General features: G+C 41.7%; 2 protein-coding genes across 4 annotated transcripts; one reads left to right on the forward strand and one right to left on the reverse strand.

The window, feature by feature from the left end:
- Nucleotides 1-715: 715 nt before the first annotated feature.
- Nucleotides 716-17,246, reverse strand: sphk2 (sphingosine kinase 2). Of its 2 annotated transcripts, XM_036588617.1 has the most exons (8): nt 17,196-17,246; nt 15,082-15,328; nt 13,495-14,137; nt 10,432-10,581; nt 9,708-9,802; nt 8,420-8,535; nt 4,560-6,276; nt 716-3,105 (listed from the first exon to the last, which is right to left on the reverse strand). In XM_036588617.1, exons 3-8 carry the CDS (start codon nt 13,991-13,993, stop codon nt 3,043-3,045), a joined length of 2,640 nt encoding a protein of 879 aa, XP_036444510.1. In that variant the 5' UTR covers nt 13,994-14,137; nt 15,082-15,328; nt 17,196-17,246; the 3' UTR covers nt 716-3,042. The 2 variants fall into 2 exon arrangements, with proteins under 2 accessions (XP_036444510.1, XP_036444502.1); XM_036588609.1 differs by having other exon boundaries at nt 13,495-15,328.
- Nucleotides 17,247-17,608: 362 nt separating this feature from the next.
- On the forward strand, nt 17,609-27,436 carry cnot3a (CCR4-NOT transcription complex, subunit 3a). 2 transcript variants are annotated; one of them, XM_036588638.1, is made up of 18 exons: nt 17,609-17,753; nt 19,234-19,294; nt 19,419-19,486; nt 19,593-19,667; nt 19,919-20,008; nt 20,211-20,339; nt 20,432-20,527; nt 20,849-21,068; nt 21,401-21,528; nt 21,773-21,829; nt 21,932-22,871; nt 23,295-23,409; nt 23,510-23,651; nt 24,043-24,142; nt 24,734-24,932; nt 25,193-25,325; nt 25,671-25,796; nt 26,031-27,436. In XM_036588638.1, exons 2-18 carry the CDS (start codon nt 19,270-19,272, stop codon nt 26,127-26,129), a joined length of 2,742 nt encoding a protein of 913 aa, XP_036444531.1. In that variant the 5' UTR covers nt 17,609-17,753; nt 19,234-19,269; the 3' UTR covers nt 26,130-27,436. The 2 variants fall into 2 exon arrangements, with proteins under 2 accessions (XP_036444531.1, XP_036444540.1); XM_036588647.1 differs by having other exon boundaries at nt 24,746-24,932; nt 26,031-26,180.
- The last annotated feature ends 324 nt before the right edge of the window (nt 27,437-27,760 follow it).

Consider the following 27,760-nt stretch of genomic DNA (forward strand, 5'->3'; position numbering starts at 1 on the left):
GTATCTTCTCAGAATAAAGATGCTTAGGTATACTCATAGATCTGAAAATGATGAAATGATGTTGTAGTAAAGGATTTTTGAGCATGAGAGAATTTTATTACATTTTCTTCATGTGAAGGGCTTAGGCGGAGGGCTGTAATCCAGGGGCAGTGAAAACCATCTTGGGGTTTTACTGCTGACCTGCTGGATACAGATACTGGGGGTCAAAATAAACTGTTTACCAGACCTGATAGGAAGGCGGAAAGGCCAAGAAAAAGCAAGATAAGAGAACTACTGTACTGTGGCGGTCGCCGATTAGTGTGAGGGGTCAGAGGTACCAAAAGGAGGCAGACAAAAGAGAGGAAGAGAGTCTGAGACGTCGGCTTCCTTGTTTACTCCTCCATCTAAGTGTGATAACCAGTGAAGCATAACGCACTGACATTTGGGGGGTTATCCTACTCCATACTTCTGCTCCAGCTCACAGGAAGGTTGCTGAATCACAGCCATGTTAATGTCACTTCCTCTTGCCGATAATTATTCCACATTCCCGTGAAGTCCCAAACTTCCAGGACCTTGTGTTTTTACTTCGGGAGTGAGTGCATTCCTGAGCTGAAACGGTGAGGCTTAAACATAGGCGACTTAATTCATTTAGCTTCAGTTTTGGCCCTCAGAGGCCACTGTATTGAAGGTAATTTAACACTCAGAGAAGCCTGAAGAGAAATCTGAAACACATGCATAACTTTCTAGTTAAATTTATTCTTGCGGATAAACAAAACATTTGAAACTATACAGAACTATGAACTGTACAATATACGTTTTGCTTAATAATGAATCTTAGTAATAATTATAATTTTATTACAAGCATTATAGAATCATCTATCAACAAAAAATCTTTAACTGGCTTCATCAGCATGAACAGCAGTTCAATACTACTAAAGTGTATTACATTGCTCTAAAGCATGGTCCTTCAAGGAAAAAAAAAACTAAATCTAATCTAAATCCCAAAATTTCAATAAAGACCAGTTTTAACAAGGTCTACAACCAAACCTCAATACAGATAAACCAATGCTGATGGAATTCATAAGCGTGACAGATAGAAGGAAAAGAGACACTGAACATTTGTTTGAAATTTCATTTCTTTTGTTCAAATAGATTTTATCACTTGCCTTCTTTTACTCATTAAGTATTCAACAATCATAGATTCATATCAACTTGGCTGATTTGTGGTGCCTGGGAGGAAAAAATAAGAGTTTAGTGTTTATTCTTAGGAGGTTTAGTTTAGATTCCAGAGCATGCATCCATACACTCATATTTATTGTATGGCTCTTATTACTTTGGGAATTACTTTCCTATAAATGTTCCTGCAAAACATAGGAACAAGTGACCCTGCACACACATTCAAACAAGCTCTGGAATACGTTCAATAAAATTAAATAAATTAGTAGCTGAACACAGTTCCATAAATTTCTAATATTCAATAGAACAAATATATTTTGTTCTATTTCATATATTTTGAGCGGTTTCCATACAATTATCTGGTGTTTTAAAGGCTAATCTCTGGGAAGGATTTAACATTTGATTAAAAATAAAAATGTTTAAAAATCTAAAAAAAATCCAAGCAGCCATCTTGTGCAACGGCAACAGACACAGCTTGGGTTACTTGCATTAACATTACCACCACATGCTTTTGCTTAAACAATCAGGCAAATGCACTATATACCAGAATATAGTCCACGTTTAACTGTTCAACTCATCCATGAGATGATTGTGTTCTGTAGCTTCCTGGCAAAAAAAAAAGTTGTCAACAACATTGTTGTTCTATATTTTCACCATGTAGTTATGAAGGCTTGGATCTGCTTTTTAGCAATATTTTCCTAAAACCCAAAATATGCTTAATAGCCAGCTACATAAGACACCAAAACTGAATTTATTACGCACCTATACGGTCTCCAGTAATGCACACGGAGAAGGTCTTACTAAGCAGGACACTATGGTCATTGTGAACTGATCTTTAATAAATGAGGTCTTATAGTTAAAGGAATAGCTTGGCAAAAAATCCAAGTTACACAATATCCCTCTGTCACTCCATTTGAACACAATCAGCAAAGACATGTTCGCGAGTGAAATGTGCTTCTTTACACTGAAGTGACAAGCTTAGATGGAAAGTTAAACCCAACCAATTAGCATTGTGTAAAATCTGCATGTCTAAATCACATACTTCTGTCATACAGAAACTACACAAAGAAGTGAGTTTGTCATGACTTAATAATTTGACGAGGTTTTATACAAAGGATGATTTAGGCGTGCAGTTTGTACAATGTCAGTCAGTGGCTACATTAGCCTCATAGCTTCAGTGAAATACTACAGAAGCAAACTTTGGACATCAATCATGTTTTGGCTGATTGAGTACACTTCGGGTAAAGGGAAAACTGTGCACATCTGATGTCTCGCCAGATGATTCCTGCAATTGTGATCGTAAGGAAAAGGGGAAAACTAAGACAGGGGGAATTGCACATGAAGTTCAGAGCTGGATAAGGCATTCCAAGGACGGAGATTATGCAACACAGATGGGCCACATTTGCGTGAGGGTGTGGCTACCTCAACAGCTGTTCGACAACAACATTTGTCCTTAGTGTTCAGTTCAATCCTCCCCACAAATCTCTCTGTAATAAGGCAGGAACACTCATGCGTCTGCAAACAAGCGAATACTAAAATGTAGACGCTTGGCGCGTTGACTCAACACACACATTCAAACGGCTTTTTACTCTTGTATCCAGACATTGCTGTTTTCACGCTTCGGCCTTAAGTAAAGCTAAATAAGTGTAATCCCGTGGTCGTGCAATAGGCCGTAAATTTTCATCCCTTCGTTAAACTCGCTTGTAATCCGGACGGTTGTGCGCAGCTCGATCAGGCAATCCCTTTTAGTAAATCCCAGTAAAAGCTGTTATTGCAATTGCTGGCTATTTCAATTCTCCGCTCTCTCTCTTCCCAGAAGTGGATGGCGTAGCATTACGTAATCCAGAGTGTGTAGAATTTATCCCCTTTAGTTTCAATCCCAGCAGGTCAGAATCTGGTGATCTTCACCCCAGAGTCTCCAACAACGAGACGAGCCAGTGAGGGATGGATCTGAAAGGAGACACACACAAACACACACACACACACACACACACACACAGACAAATGAATAATGCAAAGCAATAAGCAATTAACTGTGCAAACATGAAGCAGAAAAGGAAAACTATTCTATAGAAATAAAAACAGCAAGATATGTCAAAAAGATAATTAAAAGGAAAGAAATTGTATCATTTACATGATCAAAAATAAATTATCAGAATGCATTAAATAAGTGTGGAATAAGTGAAAAAGTAGTAATAAGCAAATAAAACGTAGTTACATAAGGTGTTTTGTAAAAGCCTTTGCATCAGTAGTGCTTAAGGCACTAATGTGTTTGCTGGCTTCTGTCAGGGCTGTTCTGGCCATTTACTCCTTGTCCGCTTCAGCACTACAGCTTTGTAAATGAGAAAATAAATTCTAAAGTTTTTCCTTTAGATTTTAACAGTAATTAATGGCAGTGTTTAAAGATCACCTGCCACTGTTTTACATTATCAGCTTTAAAACCAAAGGCTCCACATTTTGGACACAATACTCTTCTTGGCACTGAGCATCTGCACTTTGCGCGTCCTTCTTTCAAACGATACAACATGCATCTTGACGATGTGATGCAAAAATGATACCGTTAAACAAGTAACAATTCAATATACTTCAGTTCACTACTGATCCGAAAATCTTTAGTTCAGCTCCGATACCATTCAACTGAGATACATTAAATGTCTCATGCAACAGAGCCCCTGCACTCTTTCTGACTGTGTCTTGTTAAAGTATTGGGTTAAAGTAAAGTAAATCATGACTGTGACATAAAATCATAATCACACTGTGAAATATTAGAAAGGTCCTCTTTTCTTTCTGTAACATATAGCTTTGTCTTTCTGTTTAGAGTTTGCGCTCCCTGTGCTTACAAGGGCTGAGAGCCTGAAATGAGGCAGAGCTGTACATACTTGAAATAATTTGTTATTCCATATCAGTGTTTAATGCAGAAACACTGCCTTGTTCCACCGCCACAATAATGTCACGTTCTAATGTCACACTGATAAGATTTGCCATATTACGTTATAAGAAATCTAACAGTTAACCTAATATTTAATATTATTAAGCATAATGTTTTATGGTAGCTCAAGCTTAACCAAAAACATTTGAAACCTCTAACAGATATTTGGGCAACCATATTTTTCACTTACTATGTTGCAGTGTTACTGTGACTCAAAAGATAATGATTTGACTTAAAGCCCTTTTTTAAATATTATAGTAGCAGCCTGTCAGCCAAAGAATCTGCTAGGTTTACAGAAACCTGTTAACAGAGCTAAAATGGTAAGAATGTGTTTTTATCTTGACTACTGATTAGCTTATAGGTGAATTCAGTTGTTAAGGGGAGTCCCAGAACCACATTACCAGATCTAATAAAAAGCACACTAATGGTCCAGTCATTAGAGAAGGCTGTTGGTTTAAGACTGTCCTGAAGTTACCTGTGCCTGCAGGGGTCCATAGGGGACCAACTCCCCGTCAACTGTCAGAGTCCCGCGTGGCGAGAGTGGCTGCAGGCGAAAGGCTCGGGCAGAAACATGGCTGACGTAGGGTGAGCTCAGGGACAGGTGGGCACCTCTCTCCATGGCCAGGAAGAGCCGTAGCAGCGTAGCCCGGGAGATCCCCGCCCGCACAAATGTCAGGTGGATCAGGCCATCGTCAAAGCGGGCATGCGGCGCAGCCAGCAGGTCAGCACCCAGATGGGACTGGTAGATGGCCAGCACCAGGACAAAATCACCCTCAATGGTCACCCAGTCCCGCGTGGGCAGGGGTTGGTCCAGAGGTGGCAGCAAGTCATCATGGGGTGGAGCACTGGGGCTGGAGACCGCTGACCGGTTCTTGAGTGGGCCAGCTGGCTCAGCTATATCAAAGGTGAATGATGGGGAGGGGGAGCGGAGAGAGGGCGACGGGGAAGAGGAGCTGGGTGTGCCGGGCCGTGGGGCAAGGTAGGCAGAGCTATGAGGTGAAGCGCAAGATGGGGAAGATGGAGGAGTGGGAGAAAGAGACAGAGAGAGCGAAGGAAACTTGGGAGGAAGAGAGTTGGAGTGAGACTGGTGGAGTAGGGAGAGCGGACGAGGCCTTGACAGGTTCTGGTTCTGGTCCAGCGTTTTGGGTTTTAAGGAGAACGGCGAGTGGCGGAAGGGGGAGGAAATAGTCAGTGACCGTTCCCGTGTAGGGTCCGGTGGGAAAGATGGCTCTCGCTGGAAGTAAGTGCCGTTTAGATCCTCGTCTGCGTCTAGATCTTGCTCAGAACCAGCGGCGCCAATTGGCTGGCTGAAGAAGGCATTGACAATCTGAGAGGAGGGGGCGGAGTTTTTGCGAAGCACTTGCCGCGGCTCTGGGGGTGTGTCTTCGCACTCTTCTGCTTCTTTCCCTTCGTCCACGCCATATCCCTCACTCACATCTCTTGCTTCCAGAGCTCCCTCGGTCCCACTACTTCTCCCATCATCCTCTTCTGCCTCGTCCTCCCCGTTCCCAGACACGCATTCGTTTTGTCGTTCGCTTGACTCCGAGCTGGACCCGGATGTTTCCTCCATCCTCTCCTCTGCCTCCATCTCTCTCTCTCGGTCCTCCGCAAGACTGCTTGCTCTTACCACCCCCACTCCTCGTGCTCTCTCTCTCCTCCTCTCCCTCTCTCTTTCTCTCTCCTCTCGCTCCCTCTCTCGCTCTCTCTCCCTCTCTCCATCCCCTTTGCGAAGGCTCCTCTGTTCGCTGATGCCCATATCGGAGCAGGTGCGATGAATGGGCGTCCGACAGAAGCCCTCCAGGCCCTCAGTTATGCTCCTGGAGAGAGGACGGCGTGGAGGCTGTGGGGTCACGTCAGGTGATGAACTGACCACAGCAGGGGGCAAGTATGACAGGCGACCCTTGTAGGAGCGCAGTGAAGCCAGACGCACCAGTGTGCCCAGAGTGAAGCGGGCAGAGCCAAGCCCCCTGTAGCGCTCACTCTCAATGTCCACATCTGAAACAAAACCCCACGCCACTGACAAGAAGGAGAACAGCCTTTTGGGAGCGGACGGACGTCCGTTTTTGTTGGACGATGAAGAGGACGGTAAAGGGCTTGTTGTCACAGAAACCAAGTCCATAGGTCTGACTCCACCCCGACAAAGTAGGAAGCAGCAGTTAAGGAGGAGGGGCTCCCGAAGGCACATGTCATATCTGAGAAACAGAGAGAGTGCACAAAAAAAATTGCTGTTGATCCATTCTGAGAATCTGGTGATGACCCCTAAATGCGTATAAATCTTCTTAACACTGGTCACAGTGAAACGTTTCAGCGCATAGAATCAGAGTTTTCTGTGAGCTACCAGTTTTCCTATCACTGTGTAAAAGATGCACAAGGCTTTTATCGTTGATTACTCATTCAGAGAAATTTAGATCAATAAGTGCTTATGACAAATTACTAATATGTTTAATTAGAGTAACAATAAAAAAAAAAAAAACTACTGTATTAAGTATATTCCAATTCAAGTGTTTACCTGTTCTGAAAGTATCATTTGTGAGACAAACCAAACAAAAATCTATACATTACTGGTTTTGTTAGATCATGTTCTTACATATCAAATAAATGCAATGATAACATTCAGAAATCACTTTATTAAATGAGAAAAGCAGATTAAACTGCATGAATAACCAGGTTTTTGTTTGGTCTTAAAGAGTTTATATTTACTGAACTACTGAATTTGTTCTGAAAAGAAGTTGGTGCTCTGAGACACAGGTAGCTGCAGTTGCTTCAGTTCCTCTCCTGAATATTTATTTTAACGTTCATGCATTGTTTTATGTCTACTGACATTGAATTCAGTACAGTCTTTTGAAATATGAGGCACTCACAATTGCTGTGATTCCTGGTGAAAAAGTAATACAATTTCCATCTCGCCAAAAAAACAAGATGAAATCAGTATTGAGTTTGTGCTTTATGGCTGTAGTCTTGACTAAATATCGTTCGGTAAATGAAGCTGCAGTTCTAGCCAGAGAAGAAAGGCTCTTAAACTTTAGCTAACTTCGTTACTACAGGCAAAGTACTCTGTAATTTTACAGCACTGCTGTCACCATCAGGCGAAAGGAAAAAACTGTAGCATACTAGCAGACGGGCCTCTTATAACACACTCTAAAACAGAAGCCACGGACCAATTAAAATCTGCCCACGGGCCGCATTTAACCCTGGGACCGCACTTTGGACACCAACTGTTTACGTGAAGAAGAGAGAAATGCCTCAGAACATTAATAACCTAAGATCAGAAATCACTTATCTAACTCTACAGACTAAACTCAATACTAAAGATAAAACTATAATGCTAACCATACACTAGAAGACTTTGAAAAGACTTTGCATCTAGATTTTTGAGATTACTCCCCATCGCATGATTGAACTGGCAGAAATTTACAATTATGAACACTCTTCCTTCCACTCTATAGTGGTACAGATGGGAAGATACCTTGGCTGAGCATGTATCACATCATAACCCAGATTTTTTTTAATTAACCTGTAAAATGTGCAGCTACTTTTTTAATTTGACATAAAGATTTAAACATTGACAAAACATGCAGCAATTCAGCATTGCTGATTTGGTGTTATGAACTAAACCATAAAAAACAAACAAACAAACAAAATAAGAAACCACTATAACAGAAAGAAAAAAAAAGAAAAAAAAAAACACTGATGCTTCTTCAGTAATGCCATTCTTAAAGTCCTCTGCACATTACCTTACATCACTGTTATACTCAGTGAGCCTGAAATATTAAAATAGCCAGTTTTCATTTAAAGTTTATATGATCACTGTATTAAAGTGGAGCAGATTTGCCTTTTTTTTTTAACAGAGATTTCAGGCACTCACGCATGCATTTTCTCCCTTGCTCTCTCGCTCTCTAAAACAGAAGCCACGGACCAATTAAAATCTGCCCCACGGACTCACTCTTTGGCGCCGCGCGCATGCACTCGCCCACCCACTGTCACGTCACTATTTGCATGAGCCAAGATTAAAAATGTAAAAATTATGATAATATTAAACACGGTTGATTTTATCGTAGCACCAAGACGAGAGAAAGACTGAGTTAAGACAGCCATCCTGACCACCTTACACTAAATGATCCCAATGATGCAAGCGCAGCTCAACTCTAGCAAAACTTTCATGATTTTATTCTGACATTGGAAATTTGTCTGCGACATTGAAATCGCTTGAAAAGTCGTTTGGTGTAAGGCCGGCATAAATGGTAAATCAGTTTTCGTGACTCTTTGCTGTCTGGACTGTGTGTGTGTGTTTTTCTGTGTACAGCTCAATGAAGTGGTACAGGTGAGTTCTCTTACCCTGCGTAGTGGTTGATTGAGCCAGCCAGGGCATTTCCAGAGCCACAAGGCAGAATTCCCACTGGAGTCTTTATTGCTTGTTCCCAATCTGGCCTGTCCATGAGGCCATTGATCACCTGTTAAACAGAGAGACATGCCTGGAGGTCAGTAACACTGCATAATTAGCTGTACTGTAAAAGCACCCCCCAAAAAATACATAAATATTCACTTTGGCTTCAACACAAAGATCAATATTCCTTGGCACTTCTCTAGAAATTAAAAGCCTTTATTGTATCATGGCAATGGACAAAAAATGAATAAGCACCCTGTGGGTAAGGAAGAATGAAGTTGCGAATTTTTATCATTTTAGGCTGTTTTGCCTGATTTCCAGTTGTATAAGAACTGAGACATGACAGTTTTTCCTGAGACCCAAAGCTGTTGTGTCTGATTGAAACCTGATGCTGTGATTTTCTAACATAATGTGTACTATGGGTGGCTTTTTGTTCAAGCAAGATATCTGCCAACTGTGACGGCACATGGTGGCGCACCCACTCCCTACAAGTTTAACCAACGCTACTCAACAGTTGTGTTTCTTGAACAATCTCATCTAAATTAGGCACAATAAATGTGGCATTAATGTAGGATATCACTTCACCCAACACCGTTTAAAAGATTAATTGTTTTGACGTGGTAATACAAGTTTCTTGCTTTGGTTTGTATGAAGCAAATAAATTAATTAATAATGCTTTTTTAAGGGGTGGTAAATGTGCTTTATCACACTGACTGGTTTAAACCTGCACAGGACTAGCCGTAGACATTCATAGTCGTAAGTCACACAACAAAACATAACACAGGTGTTATTAATACTAACATCTGATTAATTACAAGACTTACCCTGAGGTTAGTAATTAAATCTTGTTTTTCAATGTATTAGAAATGTGATCCAAATAAAAAAGTCAAACATTCATGAGTTATGAAACAGCATTACTCAACAAACATGGCACTAATGAAGTCACAGACACTTTTACTAAGGGCACACTGACCAGTCTAAGCTGTTTTTAATTAATATACTGCAAACATAAATTCATCACAAAACAAAGGAATGCATACAGTCTGACAGATCAGTAACGTGACTATGTACTGGAATGTAGTATATCTGTACATCTAACTGTGCTATCTATTTTAAAATACGGCCAACTAGGAACGGCTTAGAGGTTGTCTAGGTCAAGAAACCCTCAGATGAACTTTAAACGTAATTTCCATCAGTCAAATTTTTTACTAGCTGTGCTCTCAGTGAGAAGCCAGTCACCTCGTGCAGTAGTCCATCTCCAGACACAATGATGATGCCATCCCACTCGTGCAGTGAGATCTCTCTGATCAGCTCATGGGCGTGATTCTGACGCTCTGGTGCACAGCAGAAACACAACATATACATTTATAAACTGCTATTTTAAACAATTAGGTGTGTGACTATTTCTGTGTTCTATGAGATTTTCAAAAATTTAATTTTGCAGTAGCTGTAGGCAATATCTTTAAAAAAAAAAGCAGACAGCAGTTTAGATTTCACATGACAAATACAAAAAAATCAGGAATTCTCCATTAACTAAAACTAAAACCTGCAAGACTGATTGATCAGCAATGAGGAATAGATACTGTGTGGGACAATTAAGCAATCATTTAAGTGCTTTCATGAGCTCATCAATTCCACTTGTGTACTTCCCAAATTTCACTACGAGGTTTAGCCGAGTGATTGGTAGCCCTGAATAATGCATGGCCACGTCTTCATTCCAAAATAATGTATATCTATTTGTAACAATTTTGGTTATAAAGATGTTTGGGGAAAACACAAATCTCTAATAAAGGTAGTATTAATCATAAAATAGCACTGATATTTCTTGTATGCCTGTTCCCAACAACATATATCATGCAATAAAAATCGTGAAAGTGTCCTTAAAGCAGTATTTTAGAACAAAACCCTTCATATATACAGTAGACAGATCAGAACTTGAATCTTCAGTTTGTGCTGGTCATACCTGTCTGTATGAGGTTGTAGCTGATGTTGGCTTCTCTGATCATTGGCAGTATGTGCGTTTGACACCACTGCATGGCCTGACCCCGCCCACTGACAGGATTGACCAATAGCAGCAGACGACGAGGGCGGGGCAACATGCTTTTGCTAAATTCTGTCAGAGGAGAGAAAAAAAATAATAAATCAGGCAAAACCAACAACTACAAAACCAACAGGGACAACAGAAGAGGCAATGACCTTCATTAAAAATGAACTATATCTAAAAACAGACTCTGGATTGTACTGGGATCATTTTGAGACCACAGTGCAGCTTTTTTCAGCGCATTACAAGAACATCACAGAATCATTACATTACACACAAGCAAGACAATAAACACTGCAAACAAATACTACACACAAAAAGAGATGGCCATGTAAAAAACTTAAAAGCTCATAAACCAAACAGACCCAGCCCACTCTGACTATGAGAGAGTGTCAGTGAGTGTGTGTGCAGAGCAGATAAAACACAGACAGAACGAAGGAAATACAGAGTCAAGACTGATAACTTCACACTGTGAGACACAAGCAAGAAACAACAGAAAATCCATGCCTGACGCTACTGGCCCCACAAATTTGAAGTCAAGGGAAGTTTTCTAGCGAGTCTAACCAAACATTGTTGCTAAAGGGTTGAATGACACGTCTGTAATACCACATGGGGTTGCAGTGCTGACCCGGGAACAGACTTTTGAAATGACATAAGTTTGGGGATTCTGTGCAGCCTCCAAAATCCAAACAGAAGATACAGAGATGAAAACTCATCAAACCAATAACTTTCTTTAGCAAGAATGCAGAAATTTGCAATGATTACTGTAATCATATGGGTATAAGCAAATATTTGCATTTTAAAGCATCAGCATCGGACAGCTGTTTAAATTTGACTGACTATTTCAAACTGATATTTGATGTATTTACTGTATTCTGGAAGAACAAACCATTAGGTGACGCTAGGTTACCAGACTACACTTGTCTGCATTTTATTCATTTTACCGCATTTGTAACCCCTACAGTAATAAAAGTTTTATTTCTCCATAATGCTAACGCATGTAGGTATAGACCCAATTTCTATATTTTAAAAATGTTTGTATATCGGCATCAGTTTGTACAGATACATACATAAAAAACAGCATCAGCACACAATTCTGATACATACTGCCATGTGAAAAATTTAGACTGCAACAATTCTCTCTCTGTCTCGCAAGTACATACACACAAATGCGTCCCTGCTGAATCCATTGAACACTGCATTATTTGGGCCTATGTATGAATTGAATTTTTATCTCCAGTGTTATAAAACATGTTTATCAGTACAGACAATAAACAATATAAGACATTTACATCTTAAATCCCCCGATAAGGTCAGAGTGCGCCTGTGCCGGCAATAGAAACCTTTTATTTGGGTAACCATGTGGAAAATAATCACAGTAAATGGTAAACAGGGACTTGTGAAGTTAGGGTATTGATTTCTTTGCTTTGACATTTTTTTATTTCTACATTTTTTTTTTTTATACAAAGCATTTACACAATTGTTCTTTTCTTAATTTTAAGACAGACCCTAGCAACGAAACAGACGCAGGAACAAACACACTGATAGTGATAGTGAGTTAAAGCATAATCTTTGTCAAATATCACCTAACACAACAACAACCTAATACTAACAACAACTTATCAGACACTGAGACCCAAAGCCTTTTATCTGAAACCTGATGCTGTTGTCTGCAGATGTCCTAAAACATACACAGTAACATAGGCAGCTTTTCTCCAGGCATGATATCTGCCTGCCGCAATGACATCGTGTTTAACCAGCACAGCTCAACAGCCGCGTTTCTCCATCAATCACATCTATGCTATGTGTGATAAATGTGGTATTAATGTAGGATATCATTTAACCCAACACTTTTAAAAGCTCAATTATGTTTATGTGTGGGAGTTCTAGTATCTTGCCATGGTTTGCAAGAAATAAATCAGTATATGAACAGCATTTTATTGGCAGTATTTACCATTACGGGGCTGTTACCATTGTAACGTATTTAAAAATCACAGGGTACAGGGATTAAATTAACCAGCATCGTCCAACGGCTGCTCACTAAACATTATATGCCTACACTGCATATCCTCAGTTTGATTAGCTCTGACAAACACATCAAGACATCAGACATTTAAAGAGGAATAAGCAGCATTAAAAGTTATGAGTTTGCCTCATTTATGATAAAGCAATCTGCTCTGAACACATTTAACTTTACTAATAAAACGTGATGTAAGCGTGTCTTTCCCAGTGAACAAAAGTGTTGCCATCGACACATCACTGTGGACCTGATAGCAGCAGTAATCAATGCTTCACCTTTAACCAAAAACTGAGAATAATTCTACATTCAGTGGACAGTGTTGTATAAGTGACAGGCAATAATCTCACACCTCAGAGCCTCAAAAACACACCCACCCACATCTACACCTACATCCAGGGGCAAATCTGGCACCAGATGCAGAAACTAGGGACATTTCTCTTTAGTGGAAAAAATAACTGCCAGCAATCTGTCGCTAGCTGATAAGGAAGAAAAATAAATATCACAATTTTTTAATGTTTTGTTCATTTCTAACAGGATATTTGGTGGACAGTCTTACAAAGAGTTTATGAATGGTCGAAAATTAGTTTAATAATGGTTATTGATTAGTACTAAACACCTCAAAAATCATTAATGAGCTGTCATAACACATAAAAAAAGGACAACAGCACACATTCATCTACACATTAAACCTTAGCTTTTGCTGGTTACCCATCTTACTGTGTCTTCTCCATCAGTCAGTATTAAACCTGTCAGCTTCATCAGATTTTCATGTTCATCAGATGTAACAGGTCATTGTTGCCTTTTTATTTATGTGTTAACTGCTTATTAATAGGCTTTAAGGTGTTTATCACCTAATTAATAGCCATCAGTGAATTTTGAACCATTCATAATCTCCTTGTAAGGGTAGTCTTATTCCAAAGTGGTATCAGAAAAAGGCGGCAAGTTCATAGAACTCCATCACTCACCTGTAGTGGCGCTGACGTCCAGTCCCCTCAGCAGGCACTGTACAGCTGCATTCCATTTCTCCGCCTCGGCTCGGCTCTCTGCGTGAAATGCTCTGACCTGCCTGCGGCGGGATACGCCCTTCCTACGCCGCCCTGCCGGGTACCAGTACAACACCAGCAGAGGCGGAGCGGGTGCCCGCGGGCAGCTACACCCAGCCAGCTCCGCCAGCGGCAGCAGCAGCCGAGAGTCCTTCCCCGGGCGAGGGGAGAGGCGCTGGACATGGATGTGCGTAGGGGTGAGGGTCAGGGCATAGCTGGATGAGGCTGGACTGGGCGGGAGGGAGACTCCGGGGCTGCTGGGGCAACTGTTACTGTTACTGCTGCTCCCGCTGCCTCCACCTGTACTGCCTCCGGTGCTCCAGCCCCCAAACTGCCCGTGCAGCAGGGCCTCCTGGGCCAGTCCAGGAGATGGACAAGGGGACAGGGATGGGGACGGACTCCGTGGCCCTGGGGAGCGCATTTTCACAGCAAGAGATGATCCGTGGGGTTAGGTGAGAGCATTCAAATCGGAGGATTTGGGTGGATCATGCAGAAAGCCTTTCTGCAGAGACGTAGAAGGACTTTCTCTGAAGCCGTCTTCACTAGAGGACAGATTAGTTGATGCCTGGAGAGAAGGGCAGGTAGTTGCCACAGAGTTTCAGAATGCCTTTCCCTGAATCCTTCTTCTTTAGAGATCAGCTGAGCAGTAGTTTGAGTTACTGATTGAGGTTTTTGTTTTCCCTCAAATGAACTCGCTGGATGTCTAGATAATATTTTGTCTAGATAACATTTTGTTCAAAAACATCAACAAGTCAGGTACACCTATCCCTGATAGCGCTAAATCGTTCTTTCATAGTGCATTTCGCTTAAAGCAACAATATTTAATCCTCTTAAAAAACATCTGTTCAACATCAGAAAGCGATGTACACAACGCATTAAAAATGAATCTGTAATCCTAAAGGCTGTCGGTCCAGGCCACTAAAGCTCACTATAGTGTATAAACCAAAAAGAGGAAGAAATAAAAGTGGATGTCATACGTGACATTCACTTTTACTGACCCAGCCGAACGTGAACTAAAGTGCTTTCCTCAGAGCCTGGCTGCTCCGAGTGAATCAGCGAAATTTGAGAATTATGGTCAAACGCGACAAAAAGTGACTCAGCTGTGAAAGCTATAAATAATATAAGAGCTCTTTAGATAACCTTGACAAAGTCTTGTTAGTGTTGCTTAAAAATGATATTATAAAACAGTGTAGATAGCTAGCATCTGTTCATCAGCACCCAATGTCTTGAGGTCAGAAAATGTAAAACCGAGACAAAGTAAACACCACTTACGTTTTAAATTATCTTAAACCTATGAAAACAATTCAGGGACAGCCAGACAGATAAATAACAGAAGATTTTTCCCTAAGGGTAGTCTAGAGGATTTTATAGTCAGTGCAAAATGATAATACTCTAAAGTATCTGTAATGCCCAAGGTGATTTTTTTGTCCACTACAAATACTTTCCCTCTTAAAACATCAGCCAGGGTAGTGATCGACGCTGTCTTGTGTCTCAGTCTGCAGAGGTTACCTTCTGTCCTTAATCATCCAATAGACACGTGCCACAAAATCCAAGATTTGTAATCCATTGAAGTTCCAGTGTTCTTCTATGTCTGCAGAACAATTCCTCCAAAAAAACAATAAACAACAGACCAGTGCAGATCCAGAAGAGTACAGAGGGATTACACGGGTGAGAGCATTATGTCACAACGTTTCTGCGTTGTAATCCGTCTTGTTGATTGTTTTAAGCTTAGGTATGCCCCCAAACATGCACAGCCCTAGAGGGAGGGAGAGAAAGAAGGAAAAACATTATTAGGGTTTTATTTCTCAAGAAGCAAAGAACCTATTCTACAAAAATGGTCTTTACTCTTTGGCTGTCACAGGTACACCTATCAAACTGACCCTTGATCTACCACAAATATCTGAAAAACAACCACTTATCAGTTTGCAAAAAAAGTTATGACGCATATGAAAGCTTTGAGTCAGCAGTATAATGAGCACAAGCTGAACAGACGTTTTTCTCAAGACAGAGTGTGAGGCAACAGTTTGGTGGGGGTTGAATGGATGAGATTACAGCCTCAATACAAAGTTCATTGTTCTAAATGACTGCATGCAGAAGTGCAAGCAGCAGAGACTGCGGCGGAGAGTGAGACCATCCACTCGTGACATACAGTCACGCTGTTTCGGTGACAACTTTGTTAGAAAAGGGCCAAAGCTGACTAATGTAGCAATGCACTCGCTTGGCATCTGCCCACCCACCCGTGGCTAAAACACACATCCCGTTTTGTGGGCAGAGCTGGATGGACAACAGCCAGAATCTCTTTCATAATTTGTGCCCTGTAGTCCCTGCTCACAAAGATTAAAAAACAGAGAAGAAAGCACAGATTTGGAGTCAAAACGCAGAGGAGCTCAAACACACGACACATACAATCCTCTCAAAGTCCAAATTTTATTGCAGCAGAGGCAGTGCTGAGATCAGTAACACATGTACGACCCCAGCAGTACTCTGCTGATCCTGTTCATTGCTGCACCTTTTGTGTCCTTCAAGTCGAGGGTGTGGACAACACTTGGAAAGAGAAAGCGGCCCCGGGTCTGTTATAATGCCCACATGTCGTCACCAGGAAAGTGCACACACACACACACACACAGAACAGTGCATATTTTTTTCTTGAGTTACACCTCATGGTAATAGATTAGACATTTGCCCTGGGGGAAAAGCTGCTTTGTTGGGGTTGTAATAAATCAGAAGATCAGAAGAGAAATAGAGAGATCTACAGAGATTTAAAGGTTATAACTACAGAGGGAATGACAGAGATAACCTCTGCACACGGAGACCCATCTGCACTTCGTTCCCTCCGTTACACTAAACATAATAAAACATATTATTGTTACATTACAGTCAGCTTAGTTGAAACTGTGCCCCTGAATTGGAAAAGCAAATCATCTAACAACAAAAACAGCCTCGGTAGCTGGTTAAAGACAAAGCACAAAGATCATATAACACAACACTGTAAATCACAGCAAAGCTCATCCAAAAACAGCAGGTGAGACTTTAAGGTCGTTTGAACTCGCCTGGTTTGACAGGAAAGCTGAGGCACTGTTTTGTTATGAGCTTAGCTCCCACCACATAGCATAGCACCATTACCATTAACCAGGATCTGAACTCATCACACACTTCTGCGATATTAACGTTAACTGGACAGTTAACTGGACTCAGCCAAACGATTTTATAAAACTCACCCACAATATATAACGTTGTAATTATACAGGAGTTAACGGGCTAGCCTGTTAGCTTTGCTGATAAGGCCAAATACGACAAAGTGCCACACAATCTGGGAAATATTTACACACGATTAGATGCAGATAAAAATCCACTACTAACTACTTAAGTAACGCGTGTTGTTAATAAAATAGACTATATATTTTTTTCAGAGAAAACTGAGTTTCTCTGGTTTCTGACCAACCGCCGTCAACTAACACACAAACTGAGACTTTACTCTGTTAAAGTACCATTTTAAAACCTCATCTTTGGGTCATTCATTATAGAAACGTCCAAAATACACATGCGGGGCTGTTGGTCGAGATCATACATATACACTTAAAAACAAAAAGAGGGTTAAATCTGCTACACAACACACAACTTACCTCATGTTTGTGTCCGACGGTATTCAGTCTCTCCGCTGAGTTCAGACAGGAAGTCTGATGCAGCCGGTGGGCGGGGTCAGGCATTTGATTGATACAAGACGGAGCCAATAGAAAGCGTGCTGATCCCATCTCGTACCTGACGCAGTGTTTGCGGAATAACGTTAACCGAGACGGAAAAAAATGCAAATAATATATAATTTGTCCGCGTGTTATTTGTAGGTTATTTTCCACATACTCGGTTTTAAGCTAGAGATGATTTTTACTGAGAGAATTAATTTTCTTTCCGTAAATATCACCTTTCACCTAATATCTACGCCAATGAGATAAATACATCGTGGAGGGTGTCGAATGATTGACAGTGAACCATATCCAATCATGTACCTGGAAACGGATTAAGTGGGCGGGACCCGCAAGTGGGCGGAGTCTCGCGTCCATCTTTAATGTCCAGCACTGAGGAGACTGACGAGAAGAAAAAAAATAGTGCAAATTGACTTTTGGAAGATTTCGGTCGCTACTTTATATTTTTAAACGAATATCGCATATATTTGCAGGAATAAGGTAGAGGAACACCGCGTGTTTGATATGTGCGGAGTTGAAATGCTGTGTGTGTGTAGATGTGAGCAGGCTAGCTTCAGTTAGCATTAGCGTTAACTAAACCCATCAGCTAGTGCAGGGTTTGCGGGGCGCGTTCCAATATGCGCACTAGTGCTCTATTTAGGGGGTCTAACCTCGATGGCTTGTTTGTAGTATTGTCGTGATTTGCTTGCAACGCTGAGCTCGTGTGTAAATGTCTAGTGTTCTGGGTCTCGACGGCTTGTGTTCTAATGTAGAACGTTTTGCTCGTGTTGAGAAATGTGGCAGCTGGAGAATTCTGGTGTTTTAGCTGTTGAGAACACAAGTTTGGCTGCCAATGTTTTAGCTAATTGTGATGTTTAACTCCTGCATCTAATTCATCTGGAGGCTTTAGGATTGTTGTCTTAATTGGAGTGTTTGGCTGCTTTTGTTTTTAACTGGAACATTTCGATTGTGCTTAGAATGAAAGCAACCTTAGAATTGTTGTGCTAAGATTAGACCACCCAGCTACTCTGTAGAAATATTGTGTTTTAGTAGGAATCTTCACTTCTGCATATCGTTTTGACAGCTGTGGAATTATAGTTAGTGTTCCAGCTATAAATGGAACTTTTAATTAGAACTTTTAGCTCTCGCGTGGAATTCTAGCGGTGTGTTTCAATTAGAACTCGTGATCGCTTGTTTTCTCATTAGAACTTTGTTAGCTGGTACTTGTGATTCTGCGGTTCTTTCATTCTCTAGCGTTAGTTAGATTTCTACGAGCGAGCTGTACGTTTTGTGTTCTTAGGACACATGTGCGTTTATTGGAACGCGACCATAGCTTCATGTTTAGCTAGACAACCATTAGCCACCTCAAATATTAGTACATTTTATATAGATTGAAGTATAACGTCACTGATTGGGCGCATTAATTCAAGTTTATTCGATTAATGAATCGCGCCGGTATGTTTTGTGTCTTATTGAAGGGCGGCGAAGCCAAAGAGCAATGAGAGAGCCGCTAGCCCACTAGCAGAGCCCCCAGCTATTCAGAGAACTGAGCTAAGCTAGCTGGCTAACGTAAACATGCTAAGCTAACGTCGGTGCTGTGTTAACCAGCTAGTGGATCTGACAGTACAGAGCCACATATTTGGTTATTTAACTAAAACTGTGCATAATAACTGCAAAGATTTGGTCTGTTATGGTCTTTGTTGTGTTATGGCCTAATAAGGGCAGCTATACTAGCTAGCTTTGTCAATTCTTTTAGGAACTGTTTAGCTAGCTAGAAACTACAGAACTGTGTATTTATTTAGATTAATAAAGTAAAGACATCGAATTAGTGCCTTTGTTCATGCTAATTCTTTAGTGTCATGAGGATTGCATTTGTTAGTGGCTGCTGATTGCAAGTCTCTCCATGTGTTTATCACTGCATGTAATCAGTTTAACTGTGATCAACAAAATATATATTTTATGTTATATTTCTTCACCCTAGTGACAGAAGGTATGAAGACAGTATCATAGCGAAGCCATGGCTGACAAGAGAAAACTCCAAGGTAAAGAAAAACATTCCATTGTCCAACTTTTACTGATGTTTTTCCTTATGGTTGCACTGGCTAGCATAACTCTGCCCACCTGTATCTGAATCCTTCTTGTGTTCTGTCCTCAAACATAAAACAGGTGAAATAGATCGGTGCTTAAAAAAAGTCGCAGAGGGTGTGGAGCAGTTTGAAGACATTTGGCAAAAGGTGAGATTTTAAAGCAATTCTGTGGTCAAAATAAGTGAGAACAATACAGATTGTATTGATCATGTCAGAAAACCTGAAAGTGATAAAAGCTTTATGTAATTCACAGCTTCACAATGCAGCAAACGCCAACCAGAAGGAGAAATACGAGGCTGATCTCAAGAAAGAGATTAAAAAGCTCCAGGTGAGAATAAAAATAGCACAGGTCTCTGCCTCTGAGATGGAGACTCTGTTTTTTATGGTTTGATGTAGTACTTTCTTCAACACTTATGCTCTTTACACATGTAACAGTTTCTTTTGAATTGAACTGATGAAAAGCTTGACATTGTTTTGTGGACTAAACAATGCAGTACAAGTGTCTGTGGATGGAAACAGATTGTTATCACCAGTATTCTCTGCGTAGACCTAACTGTGCTCCAAACATTTTTCACCTAGCGACTACGAGACCAGATTAAAACATGGGTGGCATCCAACGAGATCAAAGACAAACGGCAGCTAGTGGAAAACCGAAAACTTATCGAAACGGTAAACAAAGACGTTCAAGTGTCCATACAGCACATATTAATTGCACAGTGTTTTCTCTAACATTTGTAACCTCAACTAATTGTAGAGCTTATTCATGATTAAAATTTTGACAGTGACCAGAAAGCAACATTACATGCTGGTATACAGCTGTAGTCCCAATGCCTCATGCATCGTCTCAACCACCTGGCTTATCTTTTCTCAGCAAATGGAGCGCTTCAAAGTTGTCGAGAGGGAGACCAAGACAAAGGCGTACTCTAAAGAAGGGCTCGGCTTGGCTCAGAAGGTGGACCCAGCACAGAAGGAGAAAGAGGAGACAGAGCAGTGGCTGACGGTAACTTGCTGCTACCTGTTTAGTACTAATCAGTGACTTGTATGTTAGTAGAGCAGAAGTATATAATGGTTTTTATTGTCTGTCATTTTTAGAACACAATAGACACACTAAACATGCAAGTGGACCAGTTTGAAAGTGAAGTGGAGTCTCTCTCTGTTCAAACAAGAAAGAAAAAGGGAGACAAGGAGGTCAGTCGGCTTCTTATTACGTCTTTCTTAGCCTCTCACTTCATCGTTTCCTTTGTTTTTGGCTGATAATGTGCTCTGCTCCCTCCACCCCCCCACTCTTTCTCTCTCTTTCGCTTTTACATGCAGTTTTATTAATGCAGTTGCTTATGGCACATTGAATGGCTGATAATATTTTTAAAAAATAGTGTTCAAAACATGTTGCTGCATTGTCATTATAAGCTTGAAGTTTGAGATAATACCACAGTATGGCCTCCAGATCTGTCAAGAAATTCAGGCTCAGGCATTATATTAAGTATGAAGCGTGTGTCTACGTGTGTTCAGAAGCAGGATCGTATTGAGGAGCTGAAAAGGTTGATTGAGAGACACCGCTACCACATTCGCATGCTGGAGACCATCCTGAGGATGCTGGACAACGATTCTGTGCAGGTGGAGGCCATCCATAAGATCAAAGATGATGTAGAATACTACATCGACTCTTCGCAGGACCCTGATTTTGAGGAGAATGAGTTCATCTATGATGATCTGGACTTGGAGGACATACGTAAGTCTTTGCGCGGTGGAGTTGGGCAGGGGTTTTCAGTCCTGGTCCTGAAAATCTACCACCCTGCACAGTTTAGCTCCAGCCCTAATCAAACACACCTGATTCAGGTAATGAAGGCCTTCAGGGGCATGTGAGTATTAGAGTCAGGTGTGTTATATCTGAACTCTCCAGGGTGGTAGATCTCCAGGACCAGGATTGGGCACCGCTGAGTAAGGGTGTATCAGAACCTTGGCTGAAAACCACTGTTGAATTTGTGTGATTTTATCTGAACTTGGAAAAGGCTTTCTGAGCCATGTGTAATTGAACACTACACCTTCCCTTTCTCTCTCTAGCGCCGTCTCTGATGGCCACCTCTCCGCAGGGACACAACGATGAGGAGATGTTTCTCCAGTCCAGCAGCACTCCCACCTCCACCACCTCGTCTTCGCCCATCCCTCCGTCTCCTGCCACGGGCACCACCGTAAGCCTCTCTGCCTCCTATTTCTTTTTTCCCTCCTTCCTTCCAGCGATAATTCCAGAATCTTGAACAGAAAATGAAATCTTTTAAAAATATTTGTGTAATTGTAGTTTTTATTTTGCTTTTTTGGATATTGGAAACACACAATAAGTCATACATCATACATTTAATTAATAACTTTGGAAATGCACAGTTTGACTTGTTTTTTGTATGCGTGCCTCTGCGTGCATACCTATGTTTCGGTTAGGAGAACTCGGAAGAGGAGAAAAAGAGAGGGCGATCTACAGACAGCGAAGTGAGTCAGGTAGGACCCGGACACTATTAACGACATTAGTAATGTAAATGTGTAGTTTTTCACCATGCACTTACTCTTCTTTTGCTTCTCTCTCGCATCTTCCCTCCCCAGTCTCCTGTGAAGAACGGCAATCCTTCTCTCTCCTCTTTCTCCTCATCCACCTCCTCAGGGTTTTCCTCCTCCTCCTCCCTCGTATCCATGGCTACTGTTGTTGGTGGTGGCACAACAGCAGTCTCTGGGGGTGGTGGCCTCCTGGGAAGCTTCAGCAGTGCGGTGCAGCAGCACCCCCCACAGTCTCAGCAGCAGCAGGCACAAGCCAAGCTTTCGTCCTCCTCCGGGCCGTCCAACAATGCCCCCAGCCCACCAAGCCACCCCAATCTGCCTACCCCCACCACCCCCTCTTTGCCCAGCTCCAGCACCCCAGGCCTGGCCACCTCCAGCTCCCAGTCTCAAGCCTCCACAGTGCCCAGCACTGGTGGATCAGGCCTGAATCTAGGCTTGGGGCTGGGCCTGGTGAAAGGGGGTGTGACTGTGACCAGCAGCAGCAACAGCAGCAGCAGTGTGGCTCAGATGTCTGGGCTTGGCTTGGCAGGGATGCCCAGCCCACACAGCACCATGGCAGGCCTTTTGTCCGGCTCAACTCCTGCTCCGTACGCCCAGGCGGCGGCGGGTGGCACCACGAGCAGCGCCCCCGGTGGACCTGTGGGGAATAGCAGCAGCAGTGGGAGTGCAGCGGTGGCAGTAGGAGGAACGGGGGTAAGCTCAGGTGCACCCACTAATGGCACGAGTGCAGGGGCAGGGCTGGGGCTGCTGGGCTCCAGTCCTGTGCATGGGGGTCTCAGTGGGGGCATTCTGAGTCTGGTTCCTGGGCAGACACCACTTCAGGGGCCCACTCAGGTACCCATGAGCCCTGTGGGCACAGTGCCAGGAGGATCAGCAGGTGTTGGGGTATCAGGAGGAAACGGAAGTAGTGCAGCACCAGGAGGAGGTGTCGGGGGTAACATGGCTCCTGCCAGACCACCCAGTGTTGTAAAACAGAACGGAGGAACAAGTGAGTGCTCAGAAACCATCAGATTTAATTCTTCTCTCTTCTCTGTTGTCTCTAATAGGTATCACTAATCCTTAAAACTCGAAAGTTATTATTCTGGATGTGCTATACATTTAATTTACATTATGTAATTATTCCAATGTAATTATATAATGAACGACACAGTTACTTTACATCATGAAATTTTTTCTTATGCACAATAACTTTTCATGAAATTCAAATTATAACAAAATATTTCCTCCTCTTACAAACAACAATGTGAGACTGACTGGAAGTTTAGGTTTATTTTTTTTTATTTATTTTTTTGCCATATTTTTCTGCTTGTTTCAGTGAGCTGCTTTTGTTACTACTAGCAATAACAAAGTACTTCTAAGAGCAAATGTTACTCTAATACAAGTCACTAATGTAAGTCCCTGGATTTTTAAGACCCTCTAGCTTACAGCGCAGTGGTGGCAGAGAGCAGCTCGGACTCCTCTCTCAGCAGTGCCAGCCAATCCCAAAACAGCCAGCCCTCCTCCACCAGCTCGTCAGCGAATCAAACGTGAGCTTACTGTAGCATGTGCTAAATATACTGTCAGATTTGGTTTGTGTATATCACACTTTGTTGTAATTCTCCTTCTCTCTCACATTCCCTTACACAGTCTGGATAATGGCCCTAGTCTACTGAGCTCCATCACTCTGCCCCCCTCCTCCCAGTCACCTTCTTTTTCAGACAGCACCCCTGGTGGCGGGAGTTTGCTTAATGGGCCACACTCCTACACACCCAGCACAGAGGCCATAAAGGTTAGGGTCTGACTTATGTGCTTCTCATTTGCAGAGCTGTCACAGTGATTTTAAACCATTATTTCTGGTATCATTACTCACTGTGAAAGAATGTGATCCTGTAAAACAGGAGTCACTAGTTTTGGTCCTGGCATGCCAGAGTTCAGCTCATTTTGGTGATTTGTCTATTTAAACGCTCCATGTTTACCTCATCAGTAAATCAACTGATTTAGTAGGTGTGTTGCAGCATATAAAACACCAAACTGTGCTGGCTTTCAAGACCAGAATCCATAGCCTCATGTGTAATAAGTAGATAATGTTGTGTCTCTACCATCCTACAAATGGCACGTTCTTCAAATGGCACGTGTGTAAATAACTCCAGTAATATGTTGGCCCCATGCTTCCTCTGCAGGCCCCAGAGACTCTGAGCTCTCTGAAAGCAATGGCTGAGAGGGCAGCTCTGGGATCAGGCCTGGATGGAGAAATCCCATCGCTTCATCTGACTGATCGAGGTACTGTATTTTACCTCACTTCATTTTTGATGCAGTATGAGTCCCTTGTCTTTTACCTTTATCAGCAGATTTGGAAAATAGGTTTCCACAGTAATATGCCTACAATACTGGCATGGGTTGAGCATAAGGATTTGCACAGTCCAGATTCTCAGGTAGACATGGCTGTTTATTCTTTTTACTGCTAGATGGGCCATTTGAATAGGTAACTCTGTAAAACTGCTAAACTTGTTTAAAAGAACTGCTCAGCAAAAAATCAGTTATACATAATTTTCCCATTACCCCAAATATTTATTTGGACCTCCTTGCCTGAAGGCTGCCGTTTTAGTTTTACACTGGAGCTTTGAGGCTAAAGTAGCTAAAAGATAATTGAAGCATTTACTCCACCAATTACTGCGTCAGGTTGGCTCAAAACATGTTGAGTTGTTAAGTAATCTCAAATAAACTTGACATTGCATGACATACTGCTTATGTATACAAAAGTACATCACATAGGCAAAAACAGAAATAGCAGCCATCCTGAACCTTACATTTTTTTCTCTGTACTTTAGTCTATTGTATTGTAATGTCTATCTATATATCTCTTGATCTCAGACCTGTTTTCAGGGACCTCAGCACCTCCTGGGCCCCCAGCAGCCCCCCAACCCGCTGTGACTGAGGTTAACCTCCCACCCTCTCTGGGGGCATGTCCTCTTGGCCCCACCCCTCTCTCCAAAGAGCAGCTCTACCAGCAAGCAATGCAGGAGGCGGCCTGGACACACATGCCCCATCCGTCCGACTCGGAGAGGATCAGGTGCATGCACGCAGACCCCCTGTCTGACTTGACATACTGTTGTGTACTCTTTCAAGCAGTGGTCACTGAATAAACTAAAGTTAATTAGCTGCTACACGTGTTGATGTCTAAATGGAGTTAATGGGCACATACAGACTTAGCCTGACACTCTTCCTTATGTCTCAGAACCACCTTGCAGAATTAGTGCAGTGATGTTGCTAAGACTAACAGATCATTGTTGTTGGTTATTGATCTGGTTCTCCTTGTTGCTGTAACAACAGGCAGTACTTGATGAGGAACCCCTGTCCCACTCCACCCTTCCACCACCAGATGCCCCCCCACCACTCAGACTCCATAGAGTTCTACCAGAGACTGTCCACTGAAACACTCTTCTTCATTTTCTACTACCTGGAGGTTGGTGTGTTTTGACAATACAGCTACACACTACCCACTTCCAGACAGTGATCACATGGCAGCATTATATCCAACAATGTAACTTTACCACCAAGCAGGATTTCTGAAAGCCAGGCTTGACTGAGTTATATGGCTAACTGAGAAATTATACTTTGTGAAACACCCCCCAGTGTAAAGATCAACGCATTCACTTGGAGTACAAGTGACGTCTGGTCAGTAAGAATGTTAGTAGCCTGTTCCTAGGAATGCCACTAGCTAAAGTGCTTCTCTGTGTGTGTGTGTGTGTGTGTGTGTGTGTGTGTGTGTGTGTGTGTGTGTGTGTGTGTATATACATACACGTATTAGGGCACAAAGGCACAGTATCTGTCTGCTAAAGCCTTGAAGAAGCAGTCGTGGCGGTTCCATACTAAGTACATGATGTGGTTCCAGAGGCATGAGGAACCCAAGACCATCACTGATGAGTTTGAACAGGTGAGAACCCAGCAATCCCTTAACTGGCTTGACTGACAGCCACTAACACAGAGTGAAACTAAAAATTATTTATTTTTTGTAAAGGTCAAACATTATTTTAACAAATGCATGAGAATATACTGTAGAACTGATGTTAACAATATTATTAATTTCTAATTGTGTCTGTAATGGAGGAGATAAAAGTCCAGGTTGCTGTCTCTCCTCATGTGTGTATTTTCTCTTGTTTCTCTGCAGGGCACGTACATTTACTTTGACTATGAAAAGTGGGGCCAGAGGAAGAAGGAGGGTTTCACGTTCGAGTACAGATATTTGGAGGATAGAGACCTGCAGTGACGGACAGACAGACGAACAGGCGGAGAGAGAGAAAGACAGACAGAAATTGCTACGACAACTGCTGCTGTTGACATTCCAAGGTTGAACTCCATGTCGTGGTTAGAGTTGGATGTAATGTAGGCCTTTTTCTTTACAAGAGAGAGTGCAAGCAAGCGAGAGATGGAGAGAAGGGGTCGAGTGCCTGTTTACATGCAAACATTTTAAATCTTCTGTTGAGTTTCCCTGCCCCCTTATTGCTGTTTTAATTGAAACCCCCTGTATCACCTAACCAAGGAAGAAAACGGAAATGAATGATTGGAAGTTAAGAAATACGGACAAACGCAACCTATGTAGATTCTTCAGTGGAGTGCTGCAGTAGCCAGTATTAGAAAGCCTCAACCTTTTAGATACTCGGATGGATAAACAGGCACTATGCGAGCTCTTATCTAATGCATTTATGATTAGTAGTTGATCTAGGCCCCTCGGGGAGAGTAGGCATTGTGATTTTTGCCTTGCGAGATAACGAGTCGACAATTAAATTGCTATGCAATTGAACTCTTCTCGGCCTCCCTCCTTGTACCACCACCTGAACGTGGTTTTATTAGACCGTAACAGATGGCGTTGATATTAAAGTATTGTTTTTGTAGCATCTATCTCGAGTGTAATTCGCAAGCAGAAGGGCTCGAGTTGTCGGCCAGATGACTTGCGTGTGATTTGTGTCTGTTTAATAATATGGCATGAACGATCTCACTTAAAAATATCTAATAAAAGAGAAATATTAAAAATATGTAAAGTTCAAAGCTTTATATTTTGTTTCTTTTAGGTTGTTTGTGGCTTTTTTTTGTCATGTGGAAGTACTAGAGCACCAAGAAATCTTTTCCCAACCCCTGACGTTTTCCATCTCAAAGCTTCCTTTGCAAATCCCTAGTCCCTGTTTTTGGTCAGTTTTCACTGAAGAATCATTGTTCCTGGGTCCTCAATGTTTTGCTAAATGCTTCTTAGCCCCCCTCCCACCTGAAAGAACATCCTAAATTAGTTTATCATTTCATTTTCCATTCATTTCTTTTTTGTTTTAAAGAGGGGAAGAGTAACCGTGTATTAAACGGCTAAAGCTACAATAACCATGAGAATTTGGAAAAAAAATTTCAGCACAAGGACTGAACACGTGCAGCTGATCTGTGAATTTTTCTCCAGAAAAAAAAAAGATGTATAAATTAATTTCTCATCCTTGCCTTTTGGACATTGTCAGGACATGACACATGCCCTTTAGTAAGGCTGAGAGGGGGGGAAGATTGTAAAATTTCAATAAAATACTTTTGTGAACCAGACTCGTGCTTCCTGTTTTAGAGATAAAAACTCATGTTTTCCAGATTTTTTACAGATCATTGGATCTAAAGTGTTTGGAAAGGATGTGTGTGTGTGTGTGTGTGTGTATATGTGTATATATATATATATATATATATATATATATATATATATACATACACACACACACATATTACTTGGGTTAGTAATGATTACATGTTCAAATTGAAATAATGGGAAGTCATTAAAATGTACTATTTTTACTTGTGAAAATATAATTACATTGCAGAAGAAATTCTTGCATGCCAGAATTTTTTTTTCTATTAAGTGGTTGGTACACTGCCACA

The sequence above is a fragment of the Colossoma macropomum genome, unplaced genomic scaffold, assembly GCF_904425465.1.
Source record: "Colossoma macropomum unplaced genomic scaffold, Colossoma_macropomum, whole genome shotgun sequence".
Lineage (NCBI taxonomy): Eukaryota > Metazoa > Chordata > Actinopteri > Characiformes > Serrasalmidae > Colossoma > Colossoma macropomum.

Coding starts and splice junctions, on each gene's coding strand:
- sphk2 (XM_036588617.1), bottom strand. CDS start 13,993: ATGCGCTCCCCAGGGCCACGGAGTCCGTCCCCATCCCTGTCCCCTTGT. Junction 6,277..8,419: donor TCAATCAACCACTACGCAGG/GTAAGAGAACTC, acceptor TCTGTTTCTCAG/ATATGACATGTGCCTTCGGG. Junction 3,106..4,559: donor ATGGACCCCTGCAGGCACAG/GTAACTTCAGGA, acceptor GTCTCCTTTCAG/ATCCATCCCTCACTGGCTCG.
- cnot3a (XM_036588638.1), top strand. CDS start 19,270: ATGGCTGACAAGAGAAAACTCCAAG. Junction 20,009..20,210: donor ACCGAAAACTTATCGAAACG/GTAAACAAAGAC, acceptor ATCTTTTCTCAG/CAAATGGAGCGCTTCAAAGT. Junction 23,410..23,509: donor AGCTCGTCAGCGAATCAAAC/GTGAGCTTACTG, acceptor TCCCTTACACAG/TCTGGATAATGGCCCTAGTC.